The sequence below is a fragment of the Copidosoma floridanum genome, unplaced genomic scaffold (genome assembly GCF_036245765.1).
Source record: "Copidosoma floridanum isolate Cflo_tuat_1 unplaced genomic scaffold, Cflo_Japanese_pri ptg000029l, whole genome shotgun sequence".
NCBI lineage: Eukaryota > Metazoa > Arthropoda > Insecta > Hymenoptera > Encyrtidae > Copidosoma > Copidosoma floridanum.
This window is the reverse complement of record NW_028321906.1, coordinates 8455369-8471182: the sequence shown is the minus strand read 5'-3', so window position 1 is coordinate 8471182 and position 15814 is coordinate 8455369. Positions and strand designations below refer to the sequence as shown.

At 42.1% G+C, this 15814-nt stretch overlaps 1 protein-coding gene across 1 annotated transcript in view; it reads right to left on the bottom strand.

The window, feature by feature from the left end:
* The window catches only part of LOC106637153 (uncharacterized), a 48470-nt gene that overhangs the window by 31407 nt on the left and 1249 nt on the right, over window positions 1-15814 (bottom strand). The window contains exon 2 of the mRNA XM_023389799.2: window positions 5529-7209. Coding sequence (XP_023245567.2) covers window positions 5529-6208 — 680 coding nt within the window. The 5' untranslated portion in view covers window positions 6209-7209. The remainder of the gene's footprint in view (window positions 1-5528; window positions 7210-15814) is intronic.

The window sequence follows — 15814 nt, the reverse complement described above, 5'->3', positions numbered from 1 at the left end:
GCCTCTACGACACATGTGTGCAGCGCAAAAAAGAAAAAGAAAGTGTGTGCGAACAACTACTTACGCACTATACTCGCGCAATTACCTACTCGAAAGGTGAGGTGGTTGCTGTTGTTGCCTCGCATGTAACACGCCGAAGAATAATACGTTTCCGGCGCACATGTATGTATATGCGGAAAGGATCCTGTATAATTAATTATGTGCGCAACGTTTTTTCATAGACAAAAAATCGGTTTGGTGTGCAGGGGAGGCTTGTCCCTTCCGAGATCGCGAGCTATTTGCCTTTTCCCTCGATCGATCACGGTGACTTGATTTTCCGATGAAAGTGTAAGTAGAAGAAAACGCGGTAACGATTTCGTTCCAATACCGATTGTTAGAAAAATCGGTTGATTTTTCGGCCTCACGTGTAACGGCACAGCTTTGCGCAACATTTTTTTTCTTTACCCCCGCACAGAATGAACCAAAGTACCTAATGCAACGCGTGAAACTGCAGTTGGCGATTTTTCGATTTAATTACCGAACCGGGGAGAAGGAACTTTGGTAATTTCCTGACCCACACGTGCATACACGCACGCTCCACACGTACACGTGTAATTATTTAACATCGCCCGAGTCGCTGCGTCTATATGCGTCTCGTTTCTCAAAAGACAACCTTCACCGCGTGAACGCGTAGAGCATTAAACTGCGACCACACCGCGAAGCCTTTTTTTCCTCTCTCTCTCTGTTTCCCGTCAATTCCACGCTCGGCTAATGGAACTTAATAACGCAACTCTCGGGCGTCTACGGTTGCGCGACAATCGTCGAGAAAAAAACAAAAACAAAAAAAAAAAAAAGATAGACACGATGTATATAATTGTACCCTCGAGAGAGAGACACCCTTTTTCCACGCGAGTATAACACACCAACCTTCAATTATTACACCGCGGAGGGAACGTAACAACACACATTGCAATGGGGTTTCCATGAGGCACTTCGGAGATCCCTCCGTGCCGTTTTCCCTCAATACCTAATCATCTTTGGCCTGATAATTCACGGACGCAGTAGTTTGGACGTACGGCATGTTGTATCCACCAGAGACGAGTAGACGACGACTAATCTCTCTGTCTGTCATGTCAGTGCCGCAACAATGGGTACGAGAGCGAGCGTGTACCACGTCTACCGGCAGAGAAGTAGTAGAGAGATTCGAGGGTATACCGCTCTTCTCTGATTAAGCCTAGAGAGACTGGCGCTTTAATTGAACGTCTTCCTCTCTCTCGTTGTACAAAGGCGAGAGGGCTCGAAAGGGAAGAGCTTTCGGCAGGGAGAAGAAAATCGAATACGCTTACACCCCGAGCAGCTGTGGTTTTTTGCTTTACCGAAAATTCGCTTGTCCCCCACATCCTTCATTTTTTTGTACTTGTGGAGATATATTTTTGATATTTTAATGCACTTTCTGTGACAAGTTTCAAAATATTGATCAGGCCAGCGAGTGGAAAGACAAAAAAAAATTTTAATACGTTGGCTTTATTTTCACTCGTCCGTAGTATGTTTTATAAGATAAGCGTCATTAAACTGCAGCGTTGTAATGGATAATATGAATCATTGCGGATAGAATCGTCACATATGAAAATAGATATTTAAAATATAAATAATAATAAGTCGTACAGCAAACACTATAAAAGAAACTATAATACGAAACAGAAATTGTACAATGTTCATGATAAGTGCAGGAGTTTTCCTAGTAATAGTGGAACCGATAATGCTGAACAGCATCAGTTCAAAAATCCTTCAAATGGGTTATTGAATTAATCAATAATTATATCAATAAGATGCGCGGTCATTCCAATCCGTATTCCTGCGATTTTGTACAGAACGCTAAAAAAGTGGATCAGCGCCATCTAGCGTTGCAATTTTATGAACTAAAAAGTGGCCCTAAAATTATGGACAAAATACGACGGTCACAATAGCGCTCTATCCAGTTCTGAGATCGTCACTTTTTCTGAATATAGAAGAGGGGGAAGAAAAAATTGACCGTCACACGAAAAACCAAAAGACGAGTTGGTTACCCCCACCATTCGGGCAAGCTACGCTCTGATTGGTTCGGAGTAGCTGTCGACTTTTGATACATTCGTCTGCCATTGGATGTGTTGTGGCTACCCCGAACCAATCAGAGTAAAGCTTTCTCGCAAAGGAAAGTAGAGGGGGAAAGAAAAATTGACCGTCATACGTAAAACCAAAATTGAGTCAGACACCCCCACCATTCGGCCAAGCTACGCTCTGATTGGTTCGGAGTAGCCACAACATACCCAATGGCAGACGAGTGTATCAAAAGTCGACAGCTACTCCGAACCAATCAGAGCGTAGCTTGCCTGAATGGTGGGGGTAACCAACTCGTCTTTTAGTTTGTCGTGTGACGGTCAGATTTTTCTTCCCCCTCTTCTATATTCTGAAAGAGTGACGATCTCAGAACTGGATTGAGCGGTATTGTGACCGTCGTATTTTGTCCATAATTTTAGGGCCACTTTTTAGTTCATAAAATCGCAACGCTAGATAGCGCTGATTCACTTTTTTTTGCAATTTCAGCATTTTGTACATTGTTACGTATAGGGGTACGCTACTTCAGTAGTGCGGTAGCTTTTGCAACTTTTATAACTATTGAAGTGTCTCTTTCTGGATAAAACACTTGTGAGGTATATTGATTGAGATACCGAAGTTTCGTGAATTGCACTAATTTCTGAGTTTGTAATGTGATGTGAGTATTGGATCAATAAACATCGAAAATTACCTCTTAAGAAAAGTCGTTAATTTTCGATGGTTATTGTTTGTTTTTGACAAAACTGTTCATAATTAATTTTATATTGTGATTATGTATTACCTCATTAATAATTTTTGAAATTGAGTAAGAAACTTGACGTGTGACAAAAGACAATGAACTCAATGTTTATTTCTGCACATCCTTTAATTTAAGTAGGTACTTGCATGTCCAAAGTGAAATCAGTTGTTTCTGAGACTAACAATCGTTAATAAAATTTATAAATGCGTATTATATTGCGTATGGCGGTTTTTTTCCTAATCGCTATATCATTAATGAGTGTATGTTTTTTACAGAAGCACAAACTTTGCATATATAGAATGAAAAAAATGATCATTTATAGTTTGAAGATTTCACACCAATTTTGAAAGATTTTTGATTTAAAAAGAACCATTAGTTATGGAAGACGAGACCAAAAAATCTATTTACGAAGCAGTTTGTTCTAGGGAAGTTGATATTTCGAGAGTTATTTTTTTTTTTCCCAGTAAGACTTTTTATTGATTTCGTTCTTTATTTATTTTAATTTTGTCGTCTAACTCTTAGGAATCCGTCTTCCGTAAATGATTATAATAAAAACTTTGCAACACCGCTACAATTGGTCTATGTTCACGTTGTTACAGCTAGTCCTAAACCAGATGACGATAGATTGCCAATATTACAGCTGCTCATTGATTATGGAGCAGGTGTAAATAAGCGAGGAATAGGAGCTTGGTTTAGATCACCACTATATACACTTTAAAAAAACCAGGTAAAATTTTTTTTATCAAAGAAATCGGACAATACAATTTTTTTACATTAAATTTTTCAGATTAATGGGGTGAAGGTTCTTCTTAAATACGAAGCTGATCCAAATCTTTCAGATGTAGAACATCATACTGCTTTAGGCGACGCAGTGTTGTGTGGTCGAGATTCGAGTTTATTAAACTGCTCCTGGATTAGAATGCCAATACCAAAATTGAAATTTGTGGGTATACACCATTACATACAATTCGTGAAACCAAATTAAATCACGCACCAGCTACTCCTAAGTTATGGGTAGGACGTCAGAATTTTTATTTCATAAATTTACATTCTCCAATTTGACATAATATTGATTTCAATATGTAATAGTGCAAAAAGTGTGCTCTCATTTTCAAATCTTTGCTTCAAGCATGTAAGTCAAGTCAACAGGAGCTCATTGAATTTGTACTGAGGCACGCAAGCGAAATGCACTGATTTACGTCAATCACTTAAAGATAACAGAATTCTATTACACTACAAGTATGCAAAAAAAACCCCTTGATCTGGCTATCAAAAGGAGGTAGTTGTTAGACATTGCAAAAGAGATTTTTGTTTTATCTCATTAAACGGGGAAATTCATCCTCCCGCATCCACAGCCGTACCTGTCACGTTAAATAATAAAACATAGATAAAGTTTCGTCCCTGCGGACACGTAATTGTGTTTAATTCAGGATTAAACTAATATTATTATACCGCGCCAAAGCACGACAATGAAATGCATGTATTTTATTTTATTTTTTTAAATCTTTACAGCAGTGAATTAATGTACCATTTTCATAAACGTGTTTTTCACTTTACCCCGGAATAATAGGCACTGTTACGACAATCCTGCAATTATTATCGATGTTTGAAAATATAGTATACGCTTGATGAATTTAATAACTGCCCGAAAACAACAGTCCCAACTAAAGCTCCGTCTACGTTTGGTGCAAGATCGGAGGGAGAAAAACGTGCCATTATTCGGAGCGTAATAATAACGATAAAATCAGATTACATCAATTTTAATGGAATCCTCAAGGAGCATCAGCTGCGCGAAACACCGAGGCTCCGGCGAAACGAGTGATTGTACTCTCGTTCATTGCTTCATAACAGGGAATCTTGTGGCTTGACGAAAGTAAGAATAATACCATATTTTTTTTTCGTTCGGCTCCGGTGAAACGGCTCATACCGCGCATTTAATTTGCAAGTGTATTATTCAGATCACCGCGTTGGATAGAAAAATTAATGGCATTACTTGCGGAAACTTTTTTTTTCACATACAGAAAGCCAACTAATTGTGTGTACAAATTAAATTGAATATTAAAAATCAGACAACTATTTTTCAGATTGATTGTTGTACAATTTATTGATATGAAACTTAATAACGCATTTTGGGTTGTTTTTGTGATACTCAGTCATTTCAGGACCTATGGGCATTGTTCTCAGCTTCCGACTTTTATTTCCTCTTTGGAAAAAAATGCTGTTTACGATAACTTTACGCACCACTTCATTCCCACCCTGATCCATTCAACGTACACGGTATAAACAAACACACCCAAATCGCGTCCGCATTCGCGAGTTTAGTTCTCTGCGTATACTTTCCTTTTGTTCCTGGATGAAAGCACAAAAGCACGAAGCTAAATTTCCCCCCCAACATCCTCCTTCATTTGTGAGCATGGGCGTATCGGGGCCCATGCATCTACCCACCTCCCACTAACGCATTACAGTCCAAACACAAAGGCTCGGAGATCCAAAAATATTCTAAACACATTGTAGGGGAGCTTCGTGAGATATCGGAAAAAAAAAAGTTGGATAAAAACGCGAGGGCACGCGCAGCAACGTGTAAGATCATAAAGTTATAACGAGGCGCGCAACGATAAAACAGCTGCGGGGAATGAGTATGGGTATATAAATTATACACGAGAGGGGCACGCGCATTGTATATGAGTATATTATACGTAGAGAAGAGTTAACTGACCTGCCGAAGGCGGAGACGCTCGCCGGCACGGGGAAAGGCAATCCGAGACTGAGGCCCCTGAGGCCCAGGTGGGGCGGGGGCGGGTGCAGGAAGCCGCCCACTGGCCCGGCCGGCCCGACTAGCGGCACCGCGCCCGTGGCGCCCCCCTGCGTCGGCTGGTGCAGCGCCACCGGGCCCCCAGCGAGGCCGGCACAGGCGGGCCCGGCACCCCCGACAGACCCAGCTGCGGCGGCCCCCAGTAGGCCCGGGTATGTCGGCGGCAGGCCACTGACGGCACACGAGCCCCCGACAGCCGCCGCCGCCGCCGCCGCTGCCGCTGCCCCGTTCGCCCTTTGGAGGGCCCGGCGATGGTGGCGCCGCAGCCGGCGCTCCCGCCTCCTCGCGTCGCGCAACTCCTCCGAGAGGAGATCCGTGTGGTGCTGGTGGCTCGGGACCAGCAGGAGCGAGGGCGACAGCTCGGTTTGCGCCTCCGTCGAGGCGAACGACCTGACCGGGGTCTGCTGCTGTCTGTCGCTGGCATCGCTCGTAGGAGCCACATCAGGTGTCACCTGCCGATCGAGGCAGGGGGGCTCGACGCCGTTGGTATTGTTGCTCGCAGGGGTGGTGGCAACGGTCTCGCCGCCGTCCACCCTGACGACGCTCACGGGCCTGGGGGCACTCTCTGACAGCGCCCCGGCCATAGTACGCCCCTGGACATGGATCTCCACGGCAACGCGCCTCCTCGTCGCTGCTCTTTCTCTCCCTTCCTCCCGGTCGTGTATCGGCGCGCCTCCCTAAGCTCCGCCGAGGTGATCCTTTGTTCGGGAGGAGCGGCTCGCTCGGTGTATCTTTAACGAGGCTAATTCAGCCCGCTTGCGGTTGGAATTGAGCCTCTCACTTTGCCAAAGACGTCGGCGACGTTGCTTGTCTCTTCCGACGGGCGCACGGTGCTCCACGAGACATGTGCCGTGTATACACTTATATACCTGTGTGCGCTCTCGCGTGTCCTTTTTCTTTCTTCTCCTCCTTTCTTTTTTCCGCTCGCCGCCACGAGAGAGACTCTTGCTGCCTCGCTTCGTCTTTTATCTGCTCTTTGGGTGTTTTTTTTTTTTCTTCCTTTTTCCTCCTCTGATGCACCGGAGGAGCTCTCTTTTCTCGCTCGGTAGCTGGTCGGCAGCCAACGAGGGAAGGGAGACGAAAGGATGCGACTCCTCCGATCGATGGCTCAAGGACTTGCGGCGGCAATTACCAGCGTGTAATGCTGTTTGTCGCCGGCTCGAAGTTAATTTGTTGTACAGACGAGAGTTTTCTCGCGCTCGAAGATATGCCGGGGTGTACAGCATATGTATATACAGCTTGAGGGCCAACGGTGCCGTTGCTGCGGGGGAGGATCGGTTGCGCCCCCACGTGCTACCGATGAAACTGTACGAGGGTGGTGGCCGTCCCGTGTGGGCGAGCCCTTAAATTAACCCGCCGACGCTTGCGGGAGAAACGATGGTCGACTATCATCGTCGCCTTGGGCACGGCGACGTGTTTCGTTGCCGGTCGAACTCTTCCTCTTCGCCGGTGGCTGCCGACGCGAGCGCGAGACTCATGCTGATGACCATCAGCGCGGATCACGGAGAAGAAGACCACCACGACTCATTCCGGTTCCCGCTTTCCTTGGAACTGGTCCGCGTCACGGGCCTCCTCGTCCGCCTCACTGAAACACGTACAAAGAAACAACGAGCGCTCGGTTATTATCATTATTGTTTTTGTTATTTCAAGCATATATATATATATATAGTCAAAGGGGGGACAGCCAGAGTTTTTCACTCGGACCCGCCCATGTATTGCCTATGGGTGTACGAGTGTAAATTGTCAGAGTATAGGAGAAACAGCTCGCGCGGAACGCGATTATTTCCTTTTGTCCGCTCGCGTGATCGGTACGTGTGTCGTTGAAGGGGGCATGGTTGTCGGTATGGATTAATGGGAAATCGGGGGAGCGAAACGAAAAACAGGTGTGTTGGTATAACGCGTGCTTATAACGGACAAGCACCTCGTTCGCACCTTGGTGCTGTTTTTGCTTTTCGATTCGGAAGTATACCGATCAGACTGTTGTGAGTTCTCCCTACCTTCTTTCGATCGAGATCTATGCCCTCGTGGGGTGACTTTTCTTTTCTCCGGATCGCGGTGATCGATGAATCGGTATGGTTGGGGCCTTTTTATCTGTCCCCCAATCGCAACTTATGCATATGGATTTCAGCTCGAGACTTTTTTTTTTTTTTCACGGACAGTACTTGTAACCACGTACTACTTGGACCCTAGGATATCCGTAATCAAAGAATATAATCGATGCTCGTACTGTCATGCTCACAAATTGTAACACGTGATGTCTGTGAATGAATTTCGCCACGGCGCCCGTTTTAGTGGGAGGCAATTTAGTCTCGCCAACTCTATTTGCGGGGGTGGGTCTCGTTATCGAGTACTTACTTGCGTGAAAGTTATTGCGATGATGATTTTGTTAATGACGAGAAAGCGTGAAACCGGCACCGTTGTCTGTCGGAACACTCCGAAAGCATTGTTTATGGGCGTTGAAAATCAACTAGGCCAAAAGTAAATGTATATGCACTTGCCATATCCCAATTTGGAGTGTATATCGTTTTATGGTAATATTATTAACAGTGTAAATGTGATCTCGAGAATGATGATAAGGAAGTATCTTGTGATTCGGATTCTATATACCTTTTTATGCAATGCGAATGAGATATTTATGTAAATAAGTAAGTAATCGACGTTCGTTTCAACATAATAGATATTTTTCAACGCACGGGAAATTTATCACTTGATCATCTAAGGTCCACTCCAGTGATCCGTATATCTCTCAGAGATGAGGTCAAAGTTCAAATATCGATCATATAACCAAAACTATGCAGCAGCTTGATCAAAGGCAAATGAAAATAATCCAAGTACCTATTCAATTAAAAAATAACAAGAACAACAACATTATAAAACTCAACCAACTGCACCATTATTCAGTCTCATTTAAAAAGACTTACGTAAGAGGCGCCACAACCCGAACAACCCCAACCTAATAGAAGGTTAATACACCGGATGGAAAAATAAAAAAATTATAACAGGGAGGACGGGGCGCGCAAGAGCCAAACTTCACATAAATCCTTACCTCCGCCAGACACCCGAGCATTGTTCCGTACCTATACCTACACCTACTTACGGGAAAACATTTTGATTGGCGAGTAGAGCTAAATTGTGTGGCGGCAAAACTTTGAAAAATAGCGCATAGGAAAGAAAGACGTGTAGAGAGAAAAAAGGGAGGGCGAAGTCCGCGGCCAACTCGGTAACTGTACGGGCGTATACGTTACCGTCGTAAATTACCGTCGCGTTCGCGCGATCGTTTTGACAAACGGTACCTCTCCTCTCCTTCTTCCCTTTACTCGCTCTCTTCTCTCAGCTGCTCTCGGCAAGCGTGCGCCCATATACCCATCCCAAGCATGTATTATTATAGCACGTTGGTACACCAAGTAGCCCGTACAGAGTGCGAACGCCCTATAGATACTACATAGGTACACGTACGTCAGTTCCATGGGCTCGACAGTAGTCTTTTCAAAATTTCCATCGCTTTTCACGCGCACGTTCGCACACACTTCCATACATGCACACACCTCTGCAGCTTTCGATGGCAAATGCGACCGACTGACCGAGAGCGCGCGTTCGCAGCTCACAATGGTCATACGGGTACGCGTGTGTCTGTGTATGTGTAGTTTAGAGATCTCGCGCTTATGGACCGTATCCACTACCGTAATGCGAACAGCTCTCGGCTAATTGGCTCTCCTTGCGCTCCTTCTCGAGGGGCCATTCTTTTCTCTCTCTCTTTTTTTATGTAAAGGGGAGTTCCGTTTTTTTTAGGCCCGCGAGTCGCGGTCTTTCTTCCGTTTTATCTCTCATACGCGTGCCGGGGTTGTTACTCGTTTAATTAAGAGAAGATAACACAATGGCCCCGCTAACGCGCCCAAAAGAACGGATGTTTATGATGCGAGGAGAAGTTGCAGTCGAGTTACGAGGTCCCTCTATTGTCGTGCTATTTGTTGTTGGAGGGCTTTTGTCACCATTTTTTTTTCCACGAAGTATGAAAAATACAGATTTTTTGGGGGGATAAATATTATTACGAGTGTCTGTATACTCGAGGAATTTTAACCAATATGGTTTTGCAAAAATGATGACGATTATAATTATGAACAAGTTAAAAGTTAATCGTTACTTAATGGACAATGATGAATATCAGATGTTTTGATTAATTTAGAAATGTTTTTTTGAAACGCAAATTTTGTAATCAATGATACTAATAATTACTTTTACTCTTGTATTACAATAAGTTGCACCTAAACAATTTTTAACAGTTTGTGATCACGAAACAAAAAAAAAACCGAGGTTTGGGGGGAACTGAATTTCACTCGAGTTTCCCCGAGTAGGTATAATCTCTATACACTTACCCGTGACAATCGCTCTCCGCGCGATTTACAAAGACTCGGGCTACATAAGTATACGGTCGATTAGTTCGACTTCCGTACTTTTACTCGAGCCTGACTTTTCTCTTTCCTTTTTCCCATCTTATATGGGTACATCTGTTGCAACACGTACTCGATAGCACACCGATCATTGTCACGTAAAAATTTTTTACTCCTAGAAACCAAGATTACCCACTGCGGGCTAATACATTTTGTTTACGGTCAACATTATTTCTATCTGTTTTACAAAAAAAAAAAAACAGCGAATATTCGATTTAACGTTTGCAATAAAATAACCGGAATAAAAATCCTTATTAAATGTAATCCCTTTGGGCTGAAATTTTAAAAACCTGTTTCCATGCACATAGTCCACGAGTCGGGTTGCAGGTTTATTTTTGTTTCGGCTCCTACACTGTGACTCGACAATCCAATGTACAGTTACTGCTATGGAGGAGAAAAAAAAACTAATGATACCATCAAGCGCGGAGCGATATATAGAGTCCAAAGTGATCCTTTCATCATTTTTATTTTCTATGATGAAAAAAGAAAAGTTTTCCCGCCAAACGATACTTTACTCGGAAAAATATAGCGGATTGTTAATTTCAGAAAAAGTGTTATTTTCTTTCCCACGTACAATCGATATATACGTACCTATCTCTTATCTCAATGAACCCATTAATCATAGCTCAAATAAATTTAAAAAAAAAACCGTGGATAGAAGCGCGAAAAGTCCCAGGAATGAAAGGTAACGCCGTGATGAGAGTACCCGATCAAAAATAGCTCATCGAATCGTCAATTGGCCCCTTCGGGGCACGGTATGCCCATTCGTCCTTAAACTCCTCGTAATACCCATCAGTTTCAGACTGACAGAGGTCATACATGTTCAGTTCCCGTAGATGTAAGGGCTTCGTATTTTCCGCTGCTCACACGTACATTCGTCCACGAGGGGCCCTCGCATTTTCCTGAATACAAAGTAGGAAGCAACTCCTCGCGCGAACGAACTGTGGGGGGGAAAAAAAAAAGAATACGGCGACCGTACACCGTGCGGCAAAACGACGAAACGGGAAAGCGGGTCATGTACCTATACCGAGACGAGCCACGCGCAGCTGGTACAAGCAGATATACAAGTATTTATTATGTACGCATATTATGAGAGCCGAATCAAATGGGTACGCGCTTACCCACACACTCTGCTCGAAATAATCACCTTGACGGTGTTCCCCCTCATGCATGGGTATACCAGCTGTTTTCTACCAGGTACTGCACAAATGTCGTCAAAGTTTGAGGATTCTTGTTTCGTGAAAGTATGGTTAAAATTATTTATCACCGGGTTTGAGCTTCGATACGTTAATGTTCATAGCCAAAATTTAAATTTCGTTGTTTACCTCCTACGGAAATGATGTAGAAACTAGTTTTATGCGAGTAATCTCAACTCGTCTGTTTGGATTAGGTTGGTCTCTAATCATAAAAACCAACCGTTTTCAAGAAGACATTACAACAGAGAATAAATGAATTGTTATGCAGTTTTCAGATGACAAAAATCTTGGAAAATTAGAACGATCGATCCATTTCAAAGCTTTAGTTTTTTGCCCCAAGAGTTTTTCCATTCCAAATTTGCATAAAGTGGGTTTTTTACCAAATTTATCGAGGTAATTGATGGAGGAAGGGTCTGGTTGGATGTTAAGTAAAAAAAAAATTTTAAAAAGTATTTCTTTTATACTGGACCACTGCGCGCATCCAACAAGCGACAAAGAAGATAATGAACCACTACGGAAAAGAAACCGATCGATCGGAAGAGGAAGGAAAAAAAAAGGCGGAAAGGACGTAGAGAGCGCGCTATTTTCCCAAGTCGATCTCGCGCGCTCTCAAGCTTCTCTCCTGCCCGCTCTCCTAGGACACAGCTGTGCCCTCTGCAATCGCCAAGGAACTCGACAAACAAAAACAGAGGATCGAGTACTTGGAGAAAATAGCGAGTGAGTACTCAGTTCAGCTGGAAAATTCCATCCAGCTAATAAATTCTTTAAAAGCCTCCAACGAGGAGAAAGATGCGACCATCGCAGCACTCCTTGCGAAATCCCGGCAAAGACTATAGCCAGGCTCGTCTCCTGGAAAAATCCCAGGAAGAAACTGCAGAAGATAAAGGTCAACGGAGTAGAAATCGACTGGAGCTACTCCGCCAAGTACCTCGGCGTAACGCTAGATCGTCGACTCACGTACGTTCGGCACATCAACTGCACCCGGGACAAGGCATACGGAGCTTTCGTGCAGCTAAAGTCCTTCTTCTTTCTTCTCCTATGCCCTTTTGTCTTCTAGGGGAGTGGTCCTCACGGACCTGTCCCATGCGGGGAGGTTAGTTTTTAGTCGGTAGGCACACCGGGTGAATTCGACACTACCACCGGATTAGCTGGGGTGTCTATGAAGATTTTCCCCTCCCCGCTCCATCAAACAAAAAAAAAACAAAAAAAAACACTCAAACGCGCAATGGAATATACTAGGCACATGTACCATAAATGTATATATATTCCCGGTCGGGGCACTCAGATTTTTTCTGATGGTTCTTGCCAGGTATCGAATCCATGAAACCGACTTAGGGATGAGGCTTAATTTTAAGATAAAAAAAAAAAAAAATACAAAGTGATTTAAAAATAAGAATAAGAAATGTGAAAAGTTTTCTCGATGACTGGTCCTGCGTTACCGGGAAGATATACAATACAAACATACAAGCGAATATGAAGAGACATGTAATGACAGCGAAAAAATAAGAGAAATGTGTACAATGATATGATGTAACGATATTTAAAAAGACAATGTAAAATGATTCAATGAATAAAGGAAAGGAAAAGTGCACATACCCATAGTAGGTCAGTACACTATAATATAAAAAAACAAAAAAAAAAAAAAAAAAAAAAAAAAACCATATTTAATGTGAAATCCTCTCGGCGGCCAGGCATCAGCTCGCGCGATCGGAATCGTTCGATCGGCTAAAGCGAAAAGAGCACCGGAGCGGCCAGACTTTCACTCGGCGGCTGCCACCGTCTAACTTTACCGATACACACGTATATACGGGGGATCGGTAAGCCAACAGTAACCCCATATACACACACAAGCTCTCGGATCAGTGCACTTACACACGGGTTATGTGTATACTTTTGGTAAACGTGTACTCTAATATACACCCACACAAACGAGCCATTCCTCCGTCGAGTCCCCGTTCTTTCTCCGATGCCCAAAGTTTTAAATGCGGGAGGAGAAAGAGATACTTTATCCTCTTTCTGTAGTGCCTCGACACGCGCGGTAGGTTTACAGAAAAGCCGAGTAAGTACCTCACCTGGTTGGCTGGCGTTGCCGCTGTAAAAACGCTTTTTCTCTCTCTCAAGAGCACGAGCGCGCGCGGAAAAAAAAGGGCTAAAGAAAATTGTTGCCGCTGCTTTTACGGCAGCTTCTTGTGTGATAAAGGGAAGGAGAGCTGTGCAAGTGGCGTATTGTAAACACAAGCGCGCCCTCGAGCTAATGGACGTCGCGGTGCACGGGCGTGCGAACTTTTGGCCCCCTTATTTTTCGATAAGTACATATACACATACCACGAGTGCACGTGTATTTTCTATGATGCCTTTTTAATTAAAATTTTTATTAAGAGCGAAACGCGTTAATTAAGCCCAATTAAAGTCAGCAGGTCCAAATTACTGTAATTTCGAGTCCAACGCTGCTAACGAGAGTTGAGTTTCCGCGCGATGACGCACGTACCAGTCCTTTGCCTCGTTTATTTTCGCGATCAGCCTCGCTATTTACCGAATATCGATTATTAAAAGTGTATTTTAAAAGCTCGGGATAAATATGGTAATCGAAAAGCGCGGGTTTTATTAGGCACTCGAAAAGACGACACTCATAAACATATATTTATATTTTGTACACGACGTCTTTGAGACAATTTTTAGGTCATGATTTTTTCAACCAATGAATAATCATTGAAGGACATTGATAAAGTAACTTTGTAATATGATGTCTTGGGTCCCAGAGATACATACTATATTTTAGAGTTTCTCATTCAACATTGTGTTTGTAGAATCCGTCCGCGTACATAAGTGCTTATTACATGTTGCTGTCAACAAGTCTGTTTAATATGATTCGATTTGAAATGTTTTTCGAAATGATCGGTTTATGTAAAACATTTTATTTTTAGTTTTTGTAATCATTCACAAGTTGTATCGATGAAAATGAAGATTTCTTCATTTTACTTGTATTGTACCAAACGATTTCTCGACTGTATCGATGCCAGTTTGCGCAATCTTCACAAGAATCTTTCGTATTATCTTGTGATCTTAAATAAACGCGGCCAGTTGTATTATCACCAACAAATATATGCGCAATAAAATCCCAAGCTCTGCAATCAGTAACGTACTGAAAAATAAATTACCTAATTCAAAGGCAAATACCAATCGTGCGTTGCTTTCATAAAATATGTAGGGATTACAGTGTAAAATGGTTATATACTAAAAAAAAAAAAATCGCAAGATATGCAAGCCGAATAAAATAATTAAGACTCCGATAACGCTACTTTTCTGTATTTATATATACATCCTAACGGATCGTTTGCATTAATTCGAATATAATGTTGCTACTGAAATTATTACTCTTACGTACGGTAATCTGACCGTTAAAATAAACTTCCGGTCAATTTTAATTGTAAAATCACATTTGAACGTAAATACTATTTGATTAATGTATGTGAAACTCAAAAGCAGTATTTGTTTGAACCACAATAATTACTTCAACGGATAATGTGATTGAATGGATGATAATTGTTTCAGCTTGCAAATGTATTGATCTGAAAATGCAAGTACGTATTCGTATACAAATATTTATCTAAAATAAATAGGCATATAACTCTGATTTACGAAGATATCGCTGAGAGCAATATTTTTTTTACTGCTGCAAAAAGACACGTCGATGGAAAACTTGATTTACCGGTATTTTCAAAATAATTGTCTTTATACCCACATTAACAAGAGATTCCTCGAGTTAAATGCCTTTTTTTCCAGCTGCGAAACCAGTTTCATGAGAACAGAGAAAGAAGACGTTGAGATGCATCGTTCTCTTTCAATGACTTTTTGTTTTTATATTGGGATATTTATATGACGTTGAATAAAATTAATTGGCAGATTTAGCTTTATAAAAAATACAACTTTTAGTGAATTATTTTACAAGCTTTTACTACACGAATCAGGATACAGCAATTTATACTTTTATTTCTTTATTCTTACAAAAAAAAAATTGTTTTTCATCCGTCTCCTGAACAAGCTGTACTAACTAAATAATGATTTCTCGATCCATTTAAATTATTTCCCGTAGACAATGTGATAAAGAAAAAAAATGTACTAGAATATGATCTAGGATTTTAAATACATGGGTACTTTGTTCATTTGAAACTATCAAAAAAAATATTGCACCAAAAAAATAAGGTAATGGCTCAAGTTTATGTTATCAACAAAGAGATTTAAAAAAATTTTCATCTCATTGCCGTTAAAGATTAAAATAGCGATTTAAAAAAAAAAAAACCCCGTAATCTTGCAATATATTCGAACCAAACTAATTTCCAAGGCATCCAATAAAATTCGTACCATTACTAGTAGCTAAGTTTCGTACAGTGCATCACGTAAGAAGTACAGTTCGTCCTGTTCTTTACAATTCATCGACTGCATCGGCAGCATAGGGTACGCGGATTAGGTACCTATTACAGACAACACAACGCGCAGGTAGGTATAGGCATGCAATTTAAGAACATGATTATGAAGCCACGACCAT